Genomic DNA, 27,482 nt, shown 5'->3' with positions numbered 1-27,482 from the left:
ACATAGTTAATGGATTAGACACAAGCATCTGTGTGCATTTAACACACACAGATTTATCAGGTAAGAGAAAAAAGAGGAAAAGGAAGGATATCAAATTCACTCTACCAGAGCACTTATGTACTATCATCACCTGACATTTGGCAGCATGCAATGGGCAGATGAGCTGTATAAACCTCAACATATATAAATGACTGCACCCTAATCAGTATGTAAAGTATGTATGTATGCATGCTCTTGCACTTCCTTCAACATCTTGCTGAAGGGATATTAAGTTCCCATCTTTCTTCTTCCAGAAGCAAATGCCTCCTACTTTAGCTCCAGTTTCCAGGAGATTGCTCAGGCACCAGACTGCTGAACCATCAATCTGAGCACAGAAGAAAAAGTCCTTGTTCCCAAAATTTACTTTCTTCCCAATTTTACTATCTTTGGCAAAAAACCTCCCTCTCACAGCAGATGTTTATGGATTTGTGCTAATGACCCCCTTGGCAGCCTTCTGCAGTCTTGGAAATTGTCAGCAAGGAACCATTGAAGTCCTGGCCAAAAATCAAATTATGGGATAGCAAACATTTAGATACAGAGCAAGATTGTTGGAGGTAAAAAAAAAAAAAAAAAAACAAACAAAAAAACAAAAAAAAACAAAAAAAAACAAACCCCACAACCAAAAACAGACCAACAACAAAAAAAACCCCCCGAGAATTAGGAGTTCAAAGATGCCAATCACCTGCCCAGCCTGACCATCAGCAGCATAGATCATGAAGCACCTCCTGTGCTGCAGAAGCTGTCAGGAAGCAGAGTCCTGACAAATGGGATAGCAATCAACACCATTACAAGTATCCACTGGTGCCTTCCAAGTTTTGTACACTTTTCTGAACAGGTCCAAAGAACTGATGAAGGTAGAGGATCACAGGACCAGTCCTTTCAAAACCATTACATGAGGCGGATGTAATTTGTATTCAGTAGACATTTGAAGTCAATCTGGCTTAATAAATACCTTGACTAGAAATTAAAGCTTGAGATTCATGGGTGACATGAGAGTTGTGGCTGAAACACAGGAAGCAGTCGATAGGATTGAGTCTAGCCATTGGAGAATATTGTCTCTTTAAATAAAGCTAATATTCGTTTGTACTGAATCCATGTTTCAGTTTAGTCCTCTATTTCCTCCTGAATGTAGATATTATAAAATATGTGAATAATTAGTGATAATGGTATGGTCTTTGTGTGAGGGGATATTGTTTTTTCCCTAGATTTATAATTAACTAAGGGCCTAGCCAAATGAAGAACACATAGGAGTATTGTAAACTGTTAACCTTTGTCTTCCCTAATTAAAAAGTAATATCTTGACCCCTTGTTAAAAACAATGTTTGTGTGTTGCAGTATTGTTATTGTGTAATGGTGTAAGCTGTTGCTATCCAATAGTTCTTCAAAACAATTTAAAAACCCTCATGAAAACCCCCCACCATTTTCTCCTTCCTAAGCAGCAAAAGAAGCTCTGAATTCTTCACTGCAAAACCAGCTATGGTGGTTTAGTTTATTGTTACCCAACACTTTACTCAGCTACGTCTCACCTTCAGTCCTTTGCATAAAACACTCATACCAAAACTGCACATAGATACAATACAATATGCACACATACCAAAAACTGCACGTAGTTTATCTATATGTAATACTGGATGAGGAAAAAAGCGCTCCAGCCATCACCTTGTGTACAGTTCACTTTCCTAAAACCAGGGAAGTGGTGCCTAAGACCTCTGCATGGGCCTAGCAAGTATGATATAGGACTAGAAGAGGTCTTAACCTTGCTGCAGTGGTGGGCCAGGGGCATCAGATGGGATACCTGGGGGAATCTCAGATGGCACTAATACATATGTACATAGGAGACATGATCAGGCCTCTTATGTCCCAGTAAAATGCCACTTCTTGTCATCTTGGCCAGAAATATGGATCAGAACAAGCATGTTCACTACCTCTTGGACTGACCACAGCCAGATCAGATTTTTCTATCTGGTTTCTTTAGGTGTCAGCATTCAAAAAAAGTTATCATGATTTCAATCCATTATTTAACATTTCTTGATGCTTCTTGTTCTTCTTAGTTTAGACAGCACTACCATGTGTAACGGAATGGACAAACTACTGTGTGAGACTCTTACTCAAGAGACAGCCAGAGGAACTAGATAAAACCTTTCTCAGTAGGCTCCTGATCATTTGGAACCCAGCTGCAGTTTTGTCACTGAGTTACTGGTGGTTCATATAGATTTTAATTATTGATAGAATTTCTTTTGTCTGAAAAGTTGACATGTTTGGTTTTTTCTTACCCTTAATAAGATTTTAAAGGATTTCTCCCAATCAAGCCACGTCAATATAAGAAACCGAAAGCCTCACAGAAATGTTTTCTTTTCTTTCAATGCTTACTGACCTATGACAGCTGGACATGGCATTCTCTGTTTTTCCCTAAGTAAATTCCCATTGCAAAAGAAATATTTGACAGGTAAAATAGCCACACTAGAGATGAATGGTTATCTATGAACATACAAGCTTGCAAGAAGACAACTGTCGAATTATTCATCAACTCATAGAAGAGAATCAGTAACTGAAATGGTTTTCCCTAATTCCCTTATGGACTTAAAAGATAAGATCTGTTTTAGCATATGATGCATATAAGTAGTTGTTATTTAAGCAATTTGCATAAATTACTTGTGAAGTAGTTAAAGAAAGAATAGGACTTTTTGGCAATGCCAAATTATTTCCAACAAACAACTTCAGTTTCTACCTGCATAGCAAAAACTGCAATAACACATGAAAGTGATATTTTAACTGCATTGATAAGATTAATTTCATAAAAATTTAGGTTCATGCGGATTCCACTTACTGCTTTGAATAGATTTATATTGCCATGTAAATGCATTACAAAAAGAAATACAAATTTAATGAAATGTAGGGACCAAACACCAAGATACAAGAATGGAAATCGAGTTTGATAGAGGACGGTATGCTTTTTATTCAAATACTAAAGAGAGTTCCTATAAGAACTGCATGAGCTACTGAAATATTACTGACATCTTACAGAAAGTTCAGCTACATATGTGGCCAGCAACGTCAAGGACATGCATATATCTAGAGTTCTTCACACACTGTTAGTCATTTATTAATTCCAGGCAGGATTGTAAAATCCCCTATTGTAGATGCCTTTGTTCATCTAGTTAAGCCAAGACCACAGAGGTGCCAAACATCAGTCGTGGCACCCAAGTAGTACCTGTTTCCCACCACTGAAGCTGAGCTGACATATAGCTATTTACACCCTGTACTTCTAGATTTATGTGAAATATATCCTGTGCTGTTGTACATCTTCCATGTGTGGTTTTCTGGAGAAGGAGGCGAGTAATGAGAACAGCCCAATTTATGGTCCTGCTCCTACTGCTGGGCTGCCCTCTGTCACTTTTCCTTGGTTTGTGTGAAGGAGTCATTACCCTCTGTAGCATTACCATTAGACCCAGGGAAACCAAAAAGTTATTTAGCTCAAAAGCTGAATAACTAAAATGGATCCTGATTCCATGCAGAGTCACCTAAATAAAGTGTGATTCTCAGTTATGCTAAACACCAATGTCTCCATGTGCCTCCAGAAGAATGCTGAAACTTCCAGCTGTGGAAGTTTTGTCCTACATCATTCTGGTCTGTAGAATGAGAAAACAATTTTGTGACCTATTTATAATGCTTAATTCTCTAATTACCTCATCCAATTTACAAGAAATGGATAGCCACATTGCATACATCCAGTTTTATCAAAAGAAAGCTGTTAGCACTATCATTTTAATAAGTTTGTGTCTCAGAAAAAGAATCTATCTTCTTTTTGTTTTTTCCAAATTATCCAGAAGATTGTTAGATTGTAACATCCTGACAACCTCTGAGCCTTCCTCAGCAGTTCTTGTTGAATTTCCTCATTGACTTCAGTGAGAGTTTTGGGCTTTTTTAAATTAACTGTAAACATTCAGGAAAAAGACCTTGACATCCTTGTGTGTGGCTCAAATGAAGCCATCTGCTCAATGTGCAGCCATAAGTTAAAAGGGAACATAAAACCATCACAAACAGAACCACAGTGTTTTAGGAAGTATTAAGAGATGGAATAGAAGACACTATCTAGAAGGCATTTATCATATGATCCTACAAATTAATAGCTGCCCTTCAGTTTTGATCCTGCTTACTATCTATCAGCATTTCTCACAAAACAGGGCAAAAATACAATAAACCAGAAGGACTCACAAGCAAGTGATCAGACGCCAGGAAATAATTCCACATGGGGAGAAATTAGGTCTGTTTAAGAGGTAGATTAATAAGAGGTGACATGATACAATTATTATAATATCATTATAGTGTAAATCCTCGCAGTCACTTACTCCTCATTACTAAACTGCAATACAAGATTGAGGAGGCACTCTACAAAATAAAAAGAAAACAGTTAAGATAACTGGCCTTGTCCCTGTGCTAATTCCTTTGGTGGGTACCTCAGATGGTTTCCATATCCCTAATACAAAGGTCATATTCATGAGTAAAAAGCCTGTAGTCAACTGGACTATATATATATTTCCATGTGCACATAAGCTATCCAATTAAAAAAAAAGAAGAAAAAGAAAGACTGCGCACAGCAATTATTATTGGAATATATGGTTCAAGAGGTCTTGCTTCTCTGATTTTCTTGCTGAAGTCTGTATTAAGTAACTAAAATTCAGCCATGACATGATGACATGATGATATGAGAAGCGATTTCCAAAGCATGTATTTTTTTCCTTTTTTTCATCCTTGAATGATGGTATGCATTCTTCCTCTGATCCTTACTTTGGGAATTAAATAAAGGTATCACATAAAGAAGTATAACCACTGTGTTATAGGATGGTTTTATTCCACATTTTGCTACTCTACCATGAAGTGTTCTAAGAGGATCTTTTTTTATTTATTAATTTCTGCATTCCTGAAAATACAGAAATCTCACTTTCACTGTTCCTGTGTAAACACACTTGCTTCATCAAGAGTTAAAATCTGTCCATATGCCTCTTGCATTGTACCCAAAGTCTGGCTGAGTAGGGAACTGCACAAGGAGAAAACCAATATATTGAAAGATCTGTTTCACAGCCATGAACATCTGTCTCCTCTTCAAAAGTAACATAGTGTAATCTGGATATATATTCCCAGAGTAGAACTTTGGTAATTCAGATTAGAAGCAATTCTTGATGTTTTAAGGAGCCTCTTTATTACAAAAACAATAACACAACCCACCAGCACAGTACACAGGAAGGGAGAAGTTTATTTAGCAAGAAGGCTCCTGACAGATGCCAGCACAACTGGGGCAGCTAAATTGGCTTGTATCAATAACTCTTTCAGCCAGCTTGTAAAAAATCCTTCTGGGTCTAAGCCCTCAGCTATGCTCTAAGCATTTTCAGGCATACCAACTACCCCAACACTTCATGTGTGGCTTAAGTGTACTAGTTCATCCATTTTTCCCCCCGAAGCTTTATTATCTTTCATAACTGTTCTTCCTTATTGCTTTATCTCCTGTATAGTGAGTATTGAGATCTGAAAATATTTTTAATTTCAATCCTGAACCGTGTGGATTTCAGTCAGTTTTGAACAATTTATTGATGAATCTTTTCCTCTCTTGGGTTGCACCAGCATAGATGCATCTCTTTTAATAAAAGAACTGCAAGTTTAATGTTTTTGCATGAAGATGGGAATGCCTTAAGCTTTCTGATTAGTAATAAAGTCTCTAACTTCCCTCATACTATATTACTTAAATACTGGTTTAGAAACAGTAGGGAAAATCCCCAAACATCCCACCCCAAGACTAATGGTCTCACTGAAATGTGTGAATACATTAAATAGTATTTTTCCTCTCTCAATGACCCAAACAAAGCTATGCTTCAAGGAGGCTGCAAAACTGAAGCAGACAGAGGACACAGAAGACACACAAAGAAGCAACTCATTGGAACTTTTTCCCCTTCTTTCCTCTCATACAGGATCAAAGCATGGAGAGGGGAGAGAGCTGACCTGCTTCTCTCTGCAGTCAATGGGTGGGCTCCTGTGATTTTGCCAGCTCAGTGGCTCTAAGACAAAAGTAGGAGGAAGTGAAGGAAGACTGTTTGGCAGTCCACAGTTATGTGGAAGTGGACACAGAAAAAAAAGACTGAGACAGGGCTGCATGGGAACAAATACTGAAACAGTCTAGAGTCGGTAAAGGGGACCAAATAGGAGCCACAAAATAAGGAAGAAAAAACCTGATTAGGGAAGAAGGTAAATAGTAATTGAAGCACAGTTGTATTTATATTTTCAGTAATGTTTAGATGTAATGTGAGTCAAACAAAAGCAGAAAAGTCTGACCATGGGTAAATATAGGCAAGTCTTAAAACGAAGTAAATAATTACAGTTCAAAGACAAGCACATAGAAAATGCAATAGCAGAATAATTACAATGCTTTTGGCTATTTTCTCTGAGCAGAACTGCTGTTTTATTGTCAGTCAGGATAACTTCAAAAATGGAAGCTCTTTTCTCCACATCACAATAATTGGATGTATTTGTTTCTTGAATGAGCAAAGACCTTGTGATTTAGAAAAAAATGGCAAAGAAGTAAATGAGACTCATAAGGAGTGCAACCTAATGTGCTTCATTTGGCACATATTTCAAATTTGGAACCATCATGTTTATATTTTAAAAACTATCTTTATGCAAGGATCTCACTGCAGTTTGCAGTTCTGTCAAAATTTAAAGATAATTCAATCTGATTAGGACACAAAAAAGGTGATATAGGAAATGTTTTGCTGATTTATCAAGTTGTTGGCTTCCCTTGAAGACAACACCAAAGTAAGGCCACAAGTAAGTGGAAAGAGAGATACTGAACCCCTCTATTTTTCCATAGTGTAAACCAAACAGAACAGAGTTCTGAGATGACGGCCTAGCTTAACATAGGGTCCTATTCCTTGTAAGTGAGCTCAATTATACTTTTTGATGCAATTATATCTTTAAGCTCAAATGCACAGAAAGTAATGTTGTTACTCTAGTGGACTTTAGTCATGCATCATTTGGCTGAGGCAGTTCAGTACAAACTTATGAGCATGTGTCTGGATCATGAATCTCTGTCTCTCTCTGAAGATCTTGGTTTTGGTCCTTCTTCCAGGTATTAAAAATTCAAAACCCCAGTTTAACTGCAAATAGCACCATATAGTGCTGTAAACAGTGCATAAACATATCTCACTCCATTATTGCACTCCCAGTGTCACTGGTTATCTCACAAAGCCTGCATGTAATGAAACTGTGCAAGGCCTTGCAAGTTAAAGGTGAAGTTTTGATCTGCAGGGAATTAATTTGGAAAGAGAAACTTCATTTCAAGCCAGCTGAAATGTTAAAATACCCTGAAATGAATAATAATAAAAATATAAAGAAATTATTAAAACATTAAATTTTCAGTATCTTTGAAATCTTCTCATATGGAAGTGTGTAAATTAAAACTGCACATGTTGTTTCAGTTAGAATAAACTAAAAATTTAGAGTGAAATCTTAGTTTTTTTAGCTCTTCCTTGCTTATGTAAAATGGTCAGCAATATGAAAAGCAAAAAGGATTGCCAATAAAAAGAAAATATCACAGCTGCTACCTGAGACCTCTGCACTTGCAAATTAGATAATAGCCAAAGACAAAAAATAAAATTTAACAAATATGATTTTGTCTAGTAGTTTAAGAATATTTGAAGGTAAGTAGGAATGAGTAATGCACAGAATATTGAAAACAAAAGACATTTCATCCTTTGAAGGGAAAAAATAAGATGAGAAAAAGAGGACTAGGATCAATATGGAATGATGAGAACCAAATCATGTTAATTCCTAAAACTACAAATGAAGAGTATTAGACAAATAAAATCTGCACTGATCAGCATGCTGCCAGGGAACTGGTAAAGAAGTCACACCAAATAAATAGAGGCTATGGTCAAAAACAGAGAGATGAAAAATCATAAAAATAAAAACAAAACCAAAACCAACAACAACAAAAACCCAAAAATAAAAAAAAATGAGAGAGAGAAAGACTATGATCCTTTTGGCAAATGCAAGTCTCAATGTTCCAGCCCATCTGAAAGCCAGTGATTGAGGTACCTGTGACCAATCATTACCACCTCTACTGCTGCCACGGAAGGGAAGGGAAGGGAAGGGAAGGGAAGGGAAGGGAAGGGAAGGGATCCCTGGCTGGTTTTGTACTTGCACTGGAAATACCTATTTTATATGAGCCCAGTAACTTTGTTTCAGACAGATGGAACAGCTGTACAGACATAAAGTATCTTATAAGGTCATATGGATACATATCTATGTTACACACCAATCTATTTTTTGAATCCTGAAAGTTGACTGATGGCTCCTAGTCCAGGATCTGTATCCTTCTCTCAATGGTTAGGCTCATCCCCATTTTAAGAGTGCTGTGAAGGCCAACAGTGGGACTCAGAGCTGTTGGAGGTACACCTAAACTCCATTTGTTTCCACACACCCACCTTGCCTTGCTTCCACTTCCCCACCTGTCCTATCCCAGCAACCACACAGATGAGAGAGGGAAAAGTCCTTTGACATCTAGTTGTCCCTCTTGCACATGCACAGGATTAGCTTCGCTGCCAGTTTAGCTCTTATCTAATTCTCCTTTTTAAATAATCTCCTTCATGCCATATATCTACATTCTCTCCAAGCCACCTAATCAGTCTAAAGGCATAACTAGTTCACTCAGAAAATCCAGTGGGAAGCTCTGCAACTGGAATGGATCTTGGTCTAAGGAGCTGACTTCTCCTAGACTAGTGTGAGTGGAGCCAAAGGAATGAGATATTCCAGAATAAAAGCAGGTGTGAAATTTGAATATAGTGTCAGAGCTTAGGGGGATGTGAGTTGACAGACAAGAATTAGGGAGAGATGTGGCAGGTAAACACAGAATAGGCAGGAATCGTATCTGTGGGGAGGTTGAGGAGTGGAATGCCAGAAAAGCAGGAGAAAAGTGAGAAGTGGGCTTAAACTATTAACATTCACATTCATATTAAAATTATGGTATTAAATCCACAATAAGATCAGAGACTAAATGGAAAAATCCTCCTTTTACTTAATTTCATGTGCTTTAGCTTTATAGTGTTAAATTATTAAAATTCATTCAGTGCTGTAAGCAGGTGGTACTTATGGGTGATTACCTCCCTTGAGGTCCTGATGGGTGCTGCTCTTGGCATTTTTGATCCAAGCACACATGCCCAAATGTATGTTGAAGCCTTTCACTGAGCCTCTAAAGCAAACCTGAGGCGTTACTTCAGTTCAAGTGCTGGAAAAGTCCAGCAAGCTTGTGAGACACCTATTTCCACACTCCCGTCTCCCCGTGAGAACTCAGCAGCACAATAGTTTGCCCCCTCCCCTATCAAGATAGTAAATCAGTAAAATTTCCTCATATCATGGGACATCTCTGGGACTCCTTATGTTTCTAAGCACACAAGTTATTTCTGAGAACAGAGCACAGCCCTTTGCACTCCTTTGACCACATTCTGACAGCTAGGGTCCAGCAGTGTACATGAACAAGGTAGATTTTTGTTACATAAAATAAAGGCTGCCATACTTTTTATTGGACTAGGATATCAGATTCCTAAGAGAAGTTATAATAGAATCAAGTTACAATGTCAGTGTGATAAAAAGTATCACATCATTGCTCTGTCCTTTTTACCTTATTCATTCACAGATTGAAGTTTCCTGGATTACTGTCAAAAGAATTAGTCTTTTAAGAATAGAATAGACCAATGTCATCTTTATACAGTTTGGGAATTCATCTTGAGTAGCCCAGAGATTAACAATATCAGCGATAATTGAGTCAAAGGCGTCTATGGAATACACTAACAACAAAATAGACCATGGAACAAAAGACAGGTAATTCAACAGTGCACAACTGCTGAATAATCATTTTAACCTTACCAAGGGTCAGGATGGAAAATAAAATAAATTTAACAATGAATGAGTTTAAGGAAGGGATGAGGGAAAGAACAACAGTGTACTCAGAGGGAACCAGGCAGTTTTGAAGAAAAATGTGTGCAGAACAGAAATTGTACAGCTGTTAACAGGAAGGAAAAATCAATTTTACACCACATAAAGGGATACATTTACATCATTATGATTATGTTGGGAAAGGATTAGAATTTCACTTTCCTCAAAGCATTCTGGCAATGTGTCATATGATTCTTCCTTATCTGATGATCATGATGATGCATAAAGAATAGCACCTCTCAAGCATCACTTTATTCAGTAACAGACCACCTTGTGTCCCTGAGCTCCCTGACTGCCAGATCTCATGTCTTTGTTTTCCATAGGTAAATTTAATTAAACCAGCAGAAGTGGAGTTATAATGGTTCACAAGCTGTGGAAGTAACTAAAGGGGGTAAAAAAGGGTGGGGGAGGAGAGCTGAAAATGTGCACATATTCAGGAGCTCGGTAGCATTAGATAGGCAGATTGATCCTAAAAGTGACATAAGCAAGGGATACAGAAGCAAAACCCAGATAGGTGAATTCAGATGTTAGTGGCATAGGAAAACACAGGCCATCATTGTAGAGAATACAGGTGTTTCAGAAATGGGGAAGTTAAACAGTTATTTGCTCTTTCTTTAAATACAGTTTTAAAATCTATCATTGTGATTTGAATACAGGTACAAAATATGATTGCACATGTGCAAGAACAGGGTTGACCAATACCCATAAGTAAATCCATTCCTTCTATCCTGAATGAATATTTTCATTTAATCCAATTTCAAACTTTTTTTTAAATTCCCACTACTTCATCCAACAGGAAGTAACAGCAGTGTGAATCATGGCTCCAAAGAAACCAATCCAGACCCAGGGAGACTTAGAGGTGGCACATATGAACTTCTCCCAATATCCTGCTCCTGCTTCTCAGCTATGTATGCGATCATGATTTTAAATTGTATTTAAATTAAAATTGTATTTAAATTAAATTTTAATATGAAATTTAAATGAAATTGCATTTAAATTGTATTTGCCACCATATAAAAGCAAATGCAACTACAAGCTCAGTTGAAGTCCATCCTGCGTGGGGAGAAGATCTATAGGAGTGGAAATCCTTGCTCTCCACCAGTGATATTTTCTGAGTAGTTTCAAACAATTTCAGAAAGTCAGAAATCAGTCTGGAGGCTGCAATGAGCTGTCTGCAATGAGCTGTGTGTTGGAAGAAATGCCTTCACCTCCTGCCCAAACATGGGCCATGCCAGCTAATGGGAATAGCTATTCCTCACCATTTGCTTCTCTGCCTCAGATCTCCTTTACCACCCTGTTCTCTAGGACAGATGCAAGCCTTCCTCATCATCTTCTTACCCTGGATGTGCAGACACATGGAACTGCAGAAGCTCAAAATATTCAGAAGAAGGTTCTGGCTGTGTTTGTCTGCTGGCTGAATGGATGAGGGAAGAGAACATTTATTAGAGCTGGTGGTGACCTAAGGAAGCTGCCATGTTGAACATATGAAAAAAGTAATGAGGCTCTGTTTCAGCTACAGCTTTGGTGCAGATCTTCTTCCTTCTCTTCCCCACCCCAGCTCAGGAAAGCTAGTTTTTATTCAAATAAAAGCTTTTATTTGAGTGACAAGTTTGAAATAGAGAAATACCCTTAGAGGAGCTAGAGAGAGCCAAATCATCGTGTTACATTCAATTCTCTGCCCACAGCAGCCTTCCAGGTGTGACCACCATCCCAGCCAGTTCACTAATTGAGAAGCAGAAAAGTCTGTTGGGTTTCCCACACCCCTATGATATCTTTTTTTTCCATCACCCCTCAGGCGTGGCTGTCTGCTTCCAAGCCTTTCATTCAGCCTTTTGGTCTCTGAAAGATACAAACTGAGCAGATCTGCAGTGGCTCTGCTGGACTCCAGGGGTCTGCTCATCTTCTCCCTGAATCTGCTCAACAGCATTTCAAGAATTTTCTTCAGTAAGTCAATCCAACTTCTTCAAAGAAAATAAAGCCAAATTACAACACATCCATAAACAGCAATAGTTGAGCCTCTAGTAGGGCTGAAAAGCCAATTTTATGGTATCAGAACATAGGCAATGAGTCCTGAAGTGCTGGTGATGATTCTAGATAAGAACTTTATTTAGCTGAGATACATTTTATATATTCAGAATGGGCCCATGGAATTTGTTACTGTATTACTGTAACTTGCAATAGGACAACATTTGTAGCAGTCAATGGAGCAATTAGATCTTTAAAGTTTGATGATGAGGCAAAACCAGGACTGATAATTAAAAATTAGTGATTTTCAGAGTGTGAAATACTGAAGACAAGGAATAAATTGTAGATGAGGTTTGTCTGAAAGCATATAAGCAAAATCAGTTCATGAAAATCCTGCAGTCTGCAGAAAACATATATGCACTGTGTATTACCTTTGCGTTGTATTCTTTGAAGACATTATATACAAACAGATTTTTTCCTAAATGCACAACAGTTCAGTTAGCTGTCACTCTTTTCCTTCCTTCCTTCCTTCCTTCCTTCCTTCCTTCCTTCCTTCCTTCCTTCCCCCAAGCAGATTTCTTGTCTCCTGGTTAGTTATTTCTGTTCTGTAGTAAGGCTGTCTGCATGACTTTATGCCAGTTATTGCCTCCAGCTTTTGCTGCAACTCAAACAAATAATTTATGCTTATTTTGTTAGTAACATTTTAATAAGTGACTAAAATCTTTGAATCATTCTGAGAAAAAAAAATTTTTGTTCCAGTTCTTACATATAAACAAAACAAAATAACTCATGGAGGACTATATAATGTGGTTATACCATTCTGTGAGAAATACAAACTTCAGGCACAAGCTAGTGAGAGTTTGGTTTTAGAACAGAGAATCAGCTACCAAATACACATGGTCATTTTAGTGGCTGTGCCCTACTTACAGATGTGCATGGAAAGAAAAAATGGAGACAAATCTACCCCTTTCAGCCAAAGGTAAGAATTTAAAGGAGTACAGTATCTGACATTTTAACAAATAAAACCAGCAATGTGATGGGTATTTGTGATTTCTCTGAATGCTTTCAGTTACATTACAACTAGTTATTGAGTAATACATCCTGTGAACAGAACAGTACAACTTGCCAGTGTACAAAATAGCATGGACAGAAGCCAATTATAAGAATAATGATAGCAGAAGTCAAATACAAGCTGAGAAAACCTTACCTCAAGTTAATGAACTGGCATATAGATGAGTTAAAAACAAAGCACAAAAAAATCCATATTGAAATCCCTGGCAGAGTTTCAGCTCTACTGTAATTCTCTAATCATGAAAACTATAGTACATCAACTTTAAGTGCTCAGGAGAACAGTCAGATCTCTATCTTGCAGTGAAGAAACAGGGTTTTTTTCCTGTTTTACAATACCCTGTTAAGGTCTTGCTTTTACTGGGTCAATCAGCCATCAGGTATGGTATTGCTCAAAGATCCTAACCCAGCGGGCAAGTTCTAACCTTTGTAGACCATGGATGGCCTATCAGCACAGATTCTAAAGCTGTGGCATGACTTCAGCAGCTGAAATCTGCTTTTGGCTCTTATTTAATTACCCAAAGTTTTCCTTTGCTTCTGTGACTTGGCTACTGTAATAATGTAATTCAATTGAAGCATTTGAGTGAAACTTTACATTTTAACATTCTCCATAAAGATCAATGCTAAGAAATCTCTATCAATATCTCAAGTCTCTGAAGACTTAACCCCAGCAGCAGTCATGAGGTTTGACTGGCAGTCACCTTCTCAGAAACTGCAGAACAATGCTTAATGCTCTGGAAGGCAGAATCCCACTGCTATCACAAAACCAGGAGCTTGAAAAGCAGATGATTCAGAGGTATTGGCATAAGAATCCTTTAATTCCATATTATTTTCATGTAGTGTTGCTAGGTTCTGGGTGTTGTTTTCATTTGAATAGTCATTATAATGACTTGAAGTAGGTTTTAAATCTTGCAGGAATTTCCTCTAAAAATGAGCAACATTTTACAGGGCAGGCTCCTCAAAGGGAACTTGAAATGGAAACTGAGAAGAGTAATCTCACTAGACTACAAGCAGAGCCAAAGAAGATTTCTAGGCATTTTTGCAATATATTATTCTCTCAAAAGAATATAAAGTGGAGGTATATTTTTTCAAGTACATGGTAGAATGTTTAGCCCATTTAAAATGCAGCTGATCTTCTTAGAATAAATATTTAAATGTTTTAACAATGAAAATGAGAAATGCAGACCAAATGCTGAATTCATTGTAATTCCTGATTAAAATCTGTCAAATTTTGTGCATTTCAAGTTTTGAGAGTGTTTTTTTAAAGTTACAGTTCTGAATTCAATACCCTGTGCTCAGGGTAGTGAATTGCTAAATTAAACTGTCTATTGACATTTTTTTAGGAAAAAATGGAAGATAAATTGATTTTCTTGGATGCTGGTATTCTGTAAGAATGAACATCCCCAAAGAGATTTCAAATGGAGCCTGTTGTCTTCCTAATTTGCACACCATGCTACTTTTTTCCTTGATTAAAACCTTAGTAAGGAACTGCTCAAACCTTGGGAGTTGCTAGGCATAAGTGAAGGCCAGCATGTGCCAAATATGCCACAGCACGGAGTCTTTACTTGTCATCCAGCCTACTGTGTGTAAGCAATTGGCAAGCCTCTCCTCCCCCTACCTCCCAGGACTTTTGTTATTGAATTGCTACATAGTGTATCTTAGCCTAATTGAACTCATTACTTAAGGGACTACTCTGTCTACACAAGTATTCAGGAAATATTATTCCTGAATAACCATGAATAACATTATTATACTGGAATAAGAGTGGGCTAGATAAGATGCCTAGATAAAATAGTGAATAAACAGGTGCTAAAAGATGCTCTGGCAGCTTCACTGAATCGGAAAAGCTACAAGGAACGATTCGCTTTTAGCACATTAGAGCTGGTGGAAGAAGCCTGGCTTCCCAGGAGCATGAGATGTGACCTATGAAATCACACACCATGAGTCAAATCCCTCATGGCAAGAGAGAAAGATGCTGAACGGAGTGGTTTGATAGAAGCCATTCCAGTTACTTCAAAAGTGCACCTACATAATAGCTGGACAGAAGATGCCTCCACCTAAAAGGACTTTTTGGTTCTCAGGGAAGATATGTTTGTCCTCATAGGCTTTAATGATCTCCTTGAGCTGACCAGGACAGGGCAGGAAGCCAGGAACTGCCCTACCAGACTGCAACATATTCACAGGAAGCTTTGACACAGGTTGACGGATACACTCCCATTCAATATCCAAGAGGGATCTGGGGGGGCAAGGGCCAATCTCAGTATTCCCCTTGGATGTAACTGTCCTCTTCCAAGAGAATGAAAGAGTTTGAAATTATATGGAAGCAGCTTCTGCTGGGACAGGTGGCCTCTAGAACAGGAACAGGACTGAGACATACTGAAGTATAGATATACTTTGATTGCCCCATGCTTGTTCCAGCGTGTGCTGTGATTCATACCACAAAAAGTGCACTGAAAAATTTATGGTTTAAGAAAAGAGGCAAGTGTCTTGCTCTGATGAAAAAGGGATGACAGTCACAACAACCTTTTGATTTTGCCCATACCAGTGTGAATCAGGAGTGATTCTGTAGAAATAAGAATATCTGTACCCAGAAAAAATATTAGTCCTTTTTCAGCTTCACTTATCAGGATGTGCTAAGGGTCATTTTCATTTCTCTTTTGGAGCCCTATGGTAAGCTTTAGAAGTAAAAATATATTCCATTTTTTTTCTAAGACTGTGGAGTAGGGGTAAGCTGAAAATCTACTTGTGACGTTCATACACACTAACATGGACTAGAGGATATTTCTGGTTTCAGGAACTCCGCAGCCTTAACAACTGAACTTGAAAAAGTGTTTCCTGAGTCTAACAAGAAACTGAACCCAGGGACATGCTGCTTGGCTTCCCTCAGATGCTCTTGACTTCAGGTAAATCAATACTTGTAAAAAAATAAAGCCCATGATTGTTAATTGCATAGAGGTATGGTTCTGTTTCTTTATGATGTGTATTTTTAAAAGCTAGTATCTTAAATTCTTGTGTTTTCTATTGTGTTTCATTCTGGTACTGTGCCTGTGTTTGTGCTTAACACTACTATTGCTATGATCTCTATGTTGGTTGCTAATCATGCTATCTGTGATCTCTTTTTCTTCAATTTAACAGTAGAGATATACAGTTAAAGCTACTTATAAATAAAGCTACTTATATGCTTGTGAAGAAAAGGCTATTTATTGTACTCATCTGAGCTTTACTTCCACCTCAGCATTATATGTGAGTTGTTCCATTGAAATAATAGCAAAATTTGATTACTCCTTGTTACAATTTACTTTTTGCATAGAAAACATCAGCCACTAAATGACTGGGTTTTGATACAGGTTTTTGGGAAAAGTAATATACTGCTATTTTTAAGAAGTATGTAAAATCAAGTCAGTCTGAAAGTTTACAGGAGTGGAACTAGTTGTATGTATAACAGGCCCAAGAGCTGAAGTTGATAAACTTGAGTGTTCAACTGTGGGTGTGCAGTAATCCCAGCTGGACAAACATTTAAAAATTCTTCAAAGTTTCAGAGTGATGAATTTTGCTTCATTATGCAGTATCTTCTACTCATAGTCCCAGCAAAAACAATTAATTGTAATTAGGTGGAGATATGAGTGGGGACAATATGGCCTGGCCCCAAAATCAAAAAAGAAATTAATCTCAATGTAATACAAGGACAGATGTGTGTACTGGGCAAATATAACACTACCTTAAAAGAAAATATGTAAAGAACATGGTTATGTACAGAAACACAGTGAAACCAAAGAAATTAATGTAGCAGCACTACTCTGCTGAAAAGACTCAGAAGACAGAAGACACATTACTACAGAGGAAACACTGGCAAACTACTTCATAGAGATAGTAGGGCTTGGAGAAGAGGGATTATGTAGGCTGCAGAGACTATCAGACTCATTTGCTCTACCTTCTGTGAGGCTGGAATTGCAGCTATTGTAATAACTTACATGATAGCACATTGAAAAAAATCAATTTAATGACTAATACTGGTTGGCACATGTCATTGAATAACTTCAAGCAAACTGTGGAGAACTGGGCTACCCAGTCTAAGGGAAAGTACTGCAGAGTGACCCAGACTGTTGCCAAATATTGGAATAGATATCACATTCAATGACACAAGATACATGAAAAACTCTTTGAAAATTTAACTGAATTTTATGTAAGAAAATTTCAAAACTGCACAGGGAAATTGATTCTATTATGCATTATCTATGCATTAGCTAATATCTTAGTATAAAGCCTTTTGGTTTTAGTAAGCCTGTTTGGAATGGGATAGTGCCACTAAAATCTAGGTGAAGGACTAAATTCTGACTGTGAAGATATCTAGAAAATTATGTTGGGAAGAGTAATTTAATAGAAAATGGGCAGAAAAAAGGCAGGTCCCAATCAAATTCTGCCTGCGAAACTCCTACCTGAAAATGTATATTCACCTTTTTAAGGTATCTTTGCATAACTGCTCTTACAACAATTATTAAAAAAGCAAAACCCAAATCAATATTTCTATATCAAGCACATTATTGAGAGTATAAAGTGTCAGAAACCTCCTGAAGACCACATCCTTTTATGTGCCCATTTTATTTGCCACACACATCAGGTAATGACATACAATTTCCAGGAGAGGTATTCACTTACTCCACCAGCAGCCTATCTTAAATATGATACTTAGTGTATCTATAGGTCCCATATGAAGTGTGCATTGTAGCAGAACAAGTGCCAAGTGTTCAACAAAATTGGCTGAGCCAGGAGTGCTAATCAACATACAAGGAGGACAACAACCTACGGCATGTTTGCTGGTGCCCAGCACGGAACAGGCTGATGGAGAGATGTCAGTAATACCCAGAAGGAAAAGAAAGAGTCATTTTTTAGACTAGATTCACCCACTGTTGCTCATGTTTACTCCATGATGTGCCTGAGTGAAATCAGTGAGACTAACATCACTGATGACAATTCAATCAAAACTAAACCAAAAACTTTCCTTAAAATCAAATAAAAAACCCAAGACTATCAGTGGAATTAATTGAGCCAATATATTTAGCACATGACCAGATGCTAAAGAGGCTGCTTAACACAGCCTTGTAAATCTGTAAAAACACATTAACTATAGTTTGCCAGTCTGGGAAACAAATTACTTTCTGTTCAACATCCAAATGATAGCAAGCATTACCTTTGGAATTATTTATTCATTTTAACATACTTATATACAGTGATCTTATTCTGATGTAGTAGTTTATTTCAACATAATCTAAGCAGACTTCTATGACTTATTGAAGGTTTTTTAATACATTTGAGACTTAGACACTTTCCTTACAAGCCTTCATAAATATGATAGCAACAATATGTCTTTTCTTGTCATGTTTTCCAGTTTTTATATCTTTACCAAGAGCCAATACCATTTAATGATGTTTAAGTTGCATCTGAAATGGGCAATTCTTGAGCAAAATATGCCACGCACAGTTTGAAATTAATCTAAGGAGCTAAAGAAATTTAAAACATACATGTTTATAGGTATATATTATATTTTGGTGTATCATAATGTATACACACACACAGGTATTTTAATGTTTATCTTTAATAGCAAAAAGTACAGTAGAATTCCACTGATGGCAAGATCTGATTGTAGAGTATCCATAGAAAATTGGTGCACTTTTTCTGAAAATCAATATAAGCTCAAAACAAAATGTGATACCAGATAATTCTCTGCCATAGCCTAAAACTGATAATCAATTTAAATACCTAAATAATTGAATTAAACCCTATAGTAATCAAATAGGCATTTGATAATGAAATATCTCCATTGAAATATGTTACTGAGTAAAATTTTGTATCAGTTCCAACTAGGTGAGTGTACAAGATTTAGGATAAGGCCTCACAGTCCTGACTGGAGCTCACAGGTACTAGTGGAGTACAAATAATAAATAATAATACATGTACTGTAAAGTCTCTAAATTCAGTGAAATACCAAGCATTTTCCATCTCTGAAACACTATACAAACATAAAACTATTCCTCACAACACCCCTGTGAGGTAGGTACAAAAGTGTTACCCCTTCTTACTGATGGGGCAACTCATCCCAATACTACAAGGTGCTAGCTGATGCTGCAAGGGGATTCCCAGAGGCCTGAGTTCCTGATTCCCAGAGGCCCCAGAAGTATGTTATTGTTCTTAAGCAAAATATTAGTCTAATTAAGAACTTTCCCACATCCTTAAAAATGTCAGTGGCACAGTCCAAAGCTGTTGGCATATTTGTCACTTTGTCAATTGATAGAGACATTCTCCCTTTGAAAAAGTAAGGTACTATGCATTGATCCTGTGACATGCACAAACATGTATTTTTCTTTTCATAAGTCTGCTGATACTTTTCATATCTGCAGAGGGAAGGCATTTCCCTGTGAGTGCATACCTTATGTAGCAGAGCTGTATAAAGTCTCCCATTCTTTTACTTATATGCATAAAACTTGCAGTTTCTTTTACTCATGTATGTGAATACTCTGAATAGTCATATGATGGCATTATATATTAAGGGGCACAGCCATATATTTTTTTAGATTCAGCTTTAAGGACCTCCTTTAAAACTGGGATAATCCTGTGGAATGTACTAAAATATATGTATTCTCTTTTCCCTCTTTTTAAAAATAAAGTCCGGAATGCCTGTGCTTAGACACACATTAAAATACTGTATAGCTAGCCATTATTTTGAAGATGCATAAAGAAAAGCAAGACATGTGAAGCTGGAAGCAGTCCCTCTTGCACGAGAATAGCCTGGAGTATCTCCACTAAAGGTTGTGGAGCTTCAGTGGTGTAAAAGCAGGCAGAGTGAAGTCAGGATCAGCACTTCCATGCTCCTGCCCATCTGTGGCTGCCCTCTACCAGCAGCACTAACGAGCTTCATGCCTTCATCTGAAGGACAGAGTGTGAATGGCATGTTTGCCAGCAAATGCTGTGAGCTATGCACATACCTGATCACATCATTGAAGACTTCATCACTCATTATGCTAGTGTTACACATAGACGTAAAAAAACAGGCAGCTCTTTTGACCTCTGTAGAATTAGAGAAAAAGGAAAAAAATAAACCACAGTATCTTCCAAACGACAGAGTACATGCAGAGAAGCAAATTAAAGGCAACACAAATACAGCAGAAATGCAGCTTTAGAAAAACAAAGCTTTTGCCAACAGAGAAAGAAAAAAAACAGTAAAGGAACAGGTAATATATTGAGGGTTAATATATACAAAATGAAAAAAGAATTGGGTAAAAATTAAGTTATTTCAATAATCTAATTAAGTTATTTCAATCATTTAATAAATGCTCTATAATAACTCCTGGGGAAAATAGAAGTGAAAATTTTGAAAGCCTTTCTGGAACACTCCCCTTTAAAAATCATAACAAGCAATTTTTTCTGGTGATATATAGAGTTCCTACATGGCTATCCTTTTAAACATCTGTGATTCAACAGACTTTGATCATTTTAATCTGTGTAGCATATTTTATTATTTAATGTCTTCATATGATAAAAAAAATAACCCATACATATTTAAAAATAGATACCATTCTGCTTTCATCCTTTTTTGGGGGGAGGAGGAGGGAAAAGCAGGTAATTTTCCTCTTGTGTTTTGAACAGAACCATAGCTATCAGCTCTCCTTTGCTTTTCTCTTTTGCATGTCATGTTTTCTCTCAGCAAGACTCAGGGACGTGCATGGAGGAAGAAAAGCACAAATCTATCATTGTTGTTGAGTCACCTGAGGAAACTCATACCTTCTTTGGGTTCATCTTATAAAACACAGTATCTGCATAACAAGGCCACTGAAAAATTATTAATACAGATTTTTCTCTTTTATTTATCTTTTGTCTTTTTTAAATGCAGCAGGCATTCACCATCAGAATATAACAGCTTGGAGTTTACTCAAACATACAGCTTTTTTGCAGGAGATACGTAACCACATGCCTAACCTTAAGAATGTAAATACTTTTATTTAAATTAATGTGAAAAAATAATTTGGTTAAAGTTAGACATGCTTTGATAATTGAGGATATTGGAAAAAAAGACAAAACAAACCCATGGGTTTAAATGTATAGGTTATGTCATTTGGAATGAATGGATGCGAGCTGTCAATTTTTTTCCTTTTTGTATTTTAGAATTTGAACTGCTCCTGACAAATTTGTTCACAAATTTTATCATGCAGTGTATTGTAAATATTAGGCAGATGTTTAAACAACCTGAAAAGGAGGCTTTTTCATTAGGTAGTACAGTTTAAATGTTCAGAAAGCAATCGATTTGAAACAATAGTCATGCCAAAGTCTGTTCTCCCCCCTCCAAAATTTTTTTTTTGTGTCTTTTTTAATTCTACTACCTTGGGATAAATGTTCTTAAAATTTCTTTTTATTGGAAAAAGTATTTGAATAATTCTATCCCGTTGCACTGTTAATATAAATTAGAAAAACATTTGAATATACGGTGTCAACCTTACTCTGATTTTCAGATGCAGTGATTAGAAGTCATTGACACCAATCTACCACAAGTGACCTTAGTCTCATATCTTGTTCTGTTATTAGAGTAATCAAGGAACGCAATTCAGAAATAATATTACATCCTGCATTTTATTCAATTCCATATGACAAAAATAGTAACCTAGACTAAGACATCCATTTCAATCAGTAGATGTGTCAAGCCAACAAGATTTAATAATAAAAAATATTGGATCTAGGTAACAATTCCCAGATGTTTCAGGGAGGCTCCTAGCCCTACATGGTATCACAGTATAAAAATAGTGTCTCTCTTCACCATGCAGAGAGGAATGGCCTAACCCTGAATACAAAATGGGGTCAGTCGTACTGTACCATCATCAACCATCTTATTTACAACACTTTACATATTTTTCCTCTTTTTCCTTTTTCATTTTTTCTTCTCTATTTTTCTTTCTTTCAATTTTTTCTTTTTTTTTTTAAGTTATATACATACTTTAGGGAATAGAGATAACACTACATGGTACCAAATACTAACAAAACAAAAAAAAAGTCACACCAAAAATTACACAGATAAATAAAAACATTCAATTGCTGAAATACAGCAACATTAAGCCACCTCAGTTTTCTTTTTCTTTAATGCTTGGAAACACCCCTAACCACCCACACACTGTGGCAAAAAATTATGTTATATTGTAGAGGTGTTACAGATATATAATTTTGCTCAGATATAGATATATATTTATATCTATATATCTCTATCTCATCATTGTAGAAAATGGAGCTGTAGAGTTCATTGTTCATTTCCAATAGAAACAGACAGCTAATAAGTCTTTGAACCTCTTTTCACTCCATTACGTGATGGCAGAAATAGTCCATCCTCTTACAGTAATAGTTTCTGTTTTATAAGAAAGATTGTCCTATTTTTCAGTCTCAACTGAGAAGACCTCACTGTCTGATTCGTTCTTCAGGGGCATAAAACTCCTTGAGCTGTTACCCAGCTACCCATAATGTCCCTCAAGCAATTCTGCTGGACGGAAGTTCAGAGTGTCAACTCCACCATGCTTGTAATGCACAAAAATGAGGTAGTACACAAAACATTTACTGTTCAAGTTTTGATTAAGCCCCAGTCTCCTCAGCATTCCCCACTTAACTTATGAGTGGAACCATTCCCTTTGTTTACTCAGCATAATTCCAACAATGCAATCAACATAAAATTATATTTGATTAATCAGAATACATTGTGCTTTGGAGCAATCTGAAAAGATAATCAGACAGTTGGAAATAAACACAGAGCATTTGTGTGTTACTACTGCTCATGCTGCCCAGAAGTTCTTCTATGTTCCCACTATTATTAGGCAGTCAACATCTTTCTTATGGTTGTGTGTGAAAGAGACAGAACAGATTACAGGAAAATTAAATCTACCTAATATTCTCCTTCCTCTATCCTAGGCTTGTATTAATATCACACTCCTAAGATAAATGTATCAGAATTCTGTCAGGGGTGGTCACGCTTTTAAGTGGGTGTTGTAAAAAAGTTGAATGAATCATTTCTGTTTAAGAAATGGCAGTCCCCGTATTTCCTAAGGATCTGACAGTTCTCTGCAATTTTCTGCTTAGTTGATAGAGATCTCTCATTGTTTGAGCATAAAACAAAACAAGAAACTGCAACAGGGTCCTCCTCCTTATTCCTTAAGTCAAAGTACTATTTATAAAATAGTTGACATCTTTGTTCAGTTTCAAATTATAGACAAACCTCCCTAATACAAAATACTAAAAGTGCAATAGTATAAATTAAGAGTTTGCAACCACATTATACAAACATTACCTTTTTATTGTACAGCTTTGATAACACGGAGTATTTACTCACAACTGTTTATAATGTTGTGAATAATTTATGCTGCTAAGGTTTGTCTGTAACTTGTTTTCCAATCATTGAGCTAAAATCCACACTACATTTTTTTTTCATTTAATAGAACAACTGTCCACATAGCAGCTACAAATATTTAAATAAAAAAGGTTTGTTACTGACAGGTACTTGCACATGAAAAGCATGCTATCTTTCCCAATAAAACTTCACAATTTTGCCTGCATTGAAATAAACCACTTATTCATAGTAAAACAAAACTTGCTTAAAAAAAAAAAAAAGGAAAAAGAAATAAGAAAAATCACATAGCCAGATGTATTTTGCAGTACAAAAGCTTCATTTAAGTTTGGGGCTAGTATATTGTCTGTTACCCGCATAATCTTAACATTATAAATACTACAGACAAGGATACTGTAATAATACACAGCATTGGGGTACTAAATCACTTATTTAAGATTAAGATTCCTAAAAACATAGTCCAAGTTGCTAACTAATTTGAACAAAACCAGTAAATAAGTGTGACAGAATGCCATAATGTAGCCCCCCTTTCTCAGGTGATAGTAAGTTTTGTAAGAAGCAAAGTGAATGTAGACTAGCCTCTTTCTGTTTCTAATGAAGTTATCCCATGACTGGTTGGTTGGTTTGTTTGTTTCTGTTAAATTAAAAGGTTTCAAAGTTCTCAGTAACAGTCAAACTCACTGTTGAAAGAAGTACCATGCAGATCTTGCAAGACAACTTTTCAGCAGCCACAAAGTTATGTATTTCTGCTATGGGTAAAATTTTAAAGGGAACCTATGCATTTAGGTCAGGAAACTAATGCTTAGCTTCAAAAGCTGTACATAGAACAGGACAAGTGTTGTGTCGAGTAGAGGTCCAACAGTTATTCAGAAATGAATGCTTTTAATTTATGCCAATCTCTTTATTATCCTCAATAAATCTGGTGAATGGACGACTGGCTCCCGTTTCAGAACTTGCTTTGTCCAGACTGACAATGGGAGGACTGCTGCCTGTGCGAGCTTTGTCCATGCCACCGGTAAGGTTACTTAGAGGCGGGATGGCGCCTCCACCTAAACTTACTGGGAGCTGAGGAATGCCTCCATTCTGTATGACAGAAATCTCATTGTTCTTCATAGCAAGTCCATTAGTGATAGCTGCAGCATATTGGTTCCAAAAATTGGGGTCAACATTCATGGCCCGAGCTGCCAAATCCTTCTGGAACATCTCAGAGAACTTGAGAGCATCGCCACCGAGCAAAGCCATGGGGTTTTCCACAGAGAGGCGTCGGCCACGGCGTGCAGGGGCGTTATTCCACATGTGAGTCCCCATGTGAACCTGCAGAGTGAACAGGGACAAGAAGCACCCCCAAGTTAGCACATTCTGGTGAGGTATCTAGCCTGAAATGCTGTTACTTAGAGTAGTGCTTGCTTTTTTAAAAAAACGCCTTTTAATTCACATTGAAAAAAACCCGATTCCAGTAAGGACACAGTTCTAAGTTCCAGTCAGCCCACACAAAGAAAGTCCAGATCCATGGTAGTTTTTCAATGTGCATTTGCTTCTTCTCAGTGAAAACAAATGGTGCTGCAAGACTAAAGGGTACATACTCTCTTGGGTTAGAAAATTTCACATGCAAGCTGGAAATCCTCACATGTTGATTACCAAGAGCATTACTCATATTGGAGATGGGTGGTTTTCCCCTTTTCCTTTTTTCATCCTGTCTGTTTTCATGTGTTTATCTCATCTCAGAAGCACTGATTAATTTGCTAAATTTAGTATTTTTAAAAAGGACATTTAAAATGTCTTCCCCAGACTGAGTCTTGATGGTTAACCAAACAGCAGGAATAGGAGCGATCGGTCCTGTAGTAACCCATTGTAAATCTGTGAGAAACAGATTTCTGCTCTGCAATGACTGCAAAGTGGAATAGAAAATAGAAACTGGGGAGGCACCCAAAGAGCTGAGCAAGCCATATGTTTCTGGTTTATAGCAAGGTTATTTTGCATTGATGATCCACAAGAACTCTCAGAACAAGTCCACCAGCTGACTGGGTGTGCCATCACATCAGTCAGAACAACAACATGCCTGCATGTACACCTGGAACCAGTTTTAAAGTTCGAATCATTGCACAGCCACTTTCCAGTCCTTATTTTCTACACAGTGGAAGCATAACGACCACCACCACACAGCAAGCATTTCTTTGAAGCTCCCTTCTCACCTGTCTTTGGGACAAACACTTAGCACTAAAACTTGCTGAATTCGAGAGCAGTGCTCTTTAACCTCCCCCTCCCCAAGCCTTTACAGTTTTATGTGGCCTCTTACCTTAAGATTCCCCTTTGTGGTAAAAGCTCTACCACAGATTGTGCAACCAAACGGTTTTTCACCGGTATGGGTGCGCTCGTGTATCTGCAGTGCACTTGCTGAGGAGAAGGTCTTCCCGCACGACTGACAGTTGTGCTGCTTGGGAGTCCGGCGAGGGGGGGGTGCCAGCATAGGGGTGATCCCCGGACTCATCACTGTCTGTGGTGCAGCAGGAACCTGGATTCCAGCTGGAAGCGAGGGAACCTCACCCAAAGAGATCGGCTTGCTGTGACCATTCACTTCCATTTTGATCATGGTAGGTGCTGTACTGGTGACCAGGCTAGGAGTACTTTGGCTGGGACCTAGAGTAAAGTTGGGTTCAAATAACTGAGAAGGCAGCTCTTTTAATTTGTGCGTCAGTAAGTGCTGTTTTAAATTACCCATAGTGGAACACCCACGACTGCAGACTGTACAAACAAATGGACGTTCTTTAGTATGGCTGCGGTAGTGAATTTCCAATGCACTCTTACAAGCAAAAGGCTTGCCACAGATATTACAAACAGTACTTTTAAACTTACCACGTTCTCTGTTCAGGAACAGCAGACTAAAAGGAGCCTCCTCTTTGATGACCGGTCTTCCCGGGTTGGTGGATGTCAGGTCTAATGCGCCTCCATTTTCAGTTGTGGGTGGCGGACTGTCTGGTTTTTCTGTCTTTAATTGTATTTCTTGTGGCTCTTCCTGGTTACTGAGACCGGGGGACTTTGATCTGAAACTTTCACTATTGCTATTCACAGGAGACAAAGCTTGCATGGAGGAAGAAGACTCTGACATTGCAGGGCTGCCTGCACTCTGGCTTTCAAGATCACCAACAGCTGATGAGGAGTCATTGCTCAAATGGTCACTTTCCCCTGATCCATTTTCTATGGATTTTAAACTGGTCAGCTGCTGACAGTTCATGACAGAATCAATCATTTTCATTTGATTCTCCAAAGCAGCAATACTGGAGATCACAGAAGGTGGTGAAGAAGGACATGACCCAGAGTAAGAGATAAGGGGTTTGGATGAATCACTTGCCGTGTCCTTTAGTTCTGGGTCCTCTTCCATAGAATTTTCATCAATGTCATCATCGAAGTTGCTCAGTGTGTCGACATTCTTCTCATCATAGGAAAGCTCTGAGTCCATGGCATCCTGGAAGCCCTCTGGCAGCGGCGTGTTCGGAATTTGTCCACCCATATGCATACGAATGTGCTGCTGAAGAACAACCGCGTTTGTAAATTTCTTCTGACAAATGGGACACGAGTGCTGTACTCTAAGTGGTGGCTTTGCTCGATGAACTCCAAAATGTGTTTTTAGATTGCCTTTTGTAGTAAAGGCACGTCCACAAATTTTGCATTTAAATGGTCTTTCTCCTGTATGTGTTCTGTAATGCATCTTGAGAGCACTCTGACAACTAAGCACACGGTGACAAATGACACATTGATTTGGATCTGTCATCTTCTTATCAATGTTCTCCACTAGCTGTTGTAGTTTTGAGGTTTCTGATGTTTGCATAGAGTCTAGCAGACCACCAAATGGAAACTTTGCCTTAAACTGGTCAGACACTGCTGGAAGAACAGGGTTTGGGAGGCTTGTTGCAACACTGCTGTCTGTAACCACCGTAGGAATTGAAGACGTGGCAGCCGCAGAAACTTGCCCACCTGCAGAAAGATCCCCAAGCCGTGTGCTCGTGGGAGGCAGAGTGACAGGTTCTGCCTTTGTCAGAGATGAGCCACTCTGAACGGGCTG

The 27,482-nt window shown here is 37.7% G+C and overlaps 1 protein-coding gene across 4 annotated transcripts in view; it reads right to left on the bottom strand.

The window, feature by feature from the left end:
* SALL3 (spalt like transcription factor 3) overlaps window positions 1-27,482 on the bottom strand; it is a 48,149-nt gene that overhangs the window by 2,575 nt on the left and 18,092 nt on the right. For 3 of the 4 annotated variants that reach the window (XM_039712253.1, XM_039712254.1, XM_039712255.1), the window contains exons 2-4: window positions 26,276-27,482; window positions 25,719-26,059; window positions 18,270-24,736 (exon numbers count right to left, since the gene is read on the bottom strand). The exon at window positions 26,276-27,482 is cut by the window's right edge. In XM_039712253.1, coding sequence (XP_039568187.1) covers window positions 24,305-24,736; window positions 25,719-26,059; window positions 26,276-27,482 — 1,980 coding nt within the window. In that variant the 3' untranslated portion in view covers window positions 18,270-24,304. Of the gene's footprint in view, window positions 1-18,269; window positions 24,737-25,718; window positions 26,060-26,275 lie in introns of those variants that run through there. The other variant, XR_005627794.1, reaches the window with a different exon arrangement.

The sequence above is a fragment of the Passer montanus genome, unplaced genomic scaffold (assembly GCF_014805655.1).
Source record: "Passer montanus isolate IOZ18808 unplaced genomic scaffold, ASM1480565v1 scaffold26, whole genome shotgun sequence".
Lineage (NCBI taxonomy): Eukaryota > Metazoa > Chordata > Aves > Passeriformes > Passeridae > Passer > Passer montanus.
Note: the sequence above shows the minus strand (reverse complement) of the source record. Positions and strands in the feature narration are given on the sequence as shown.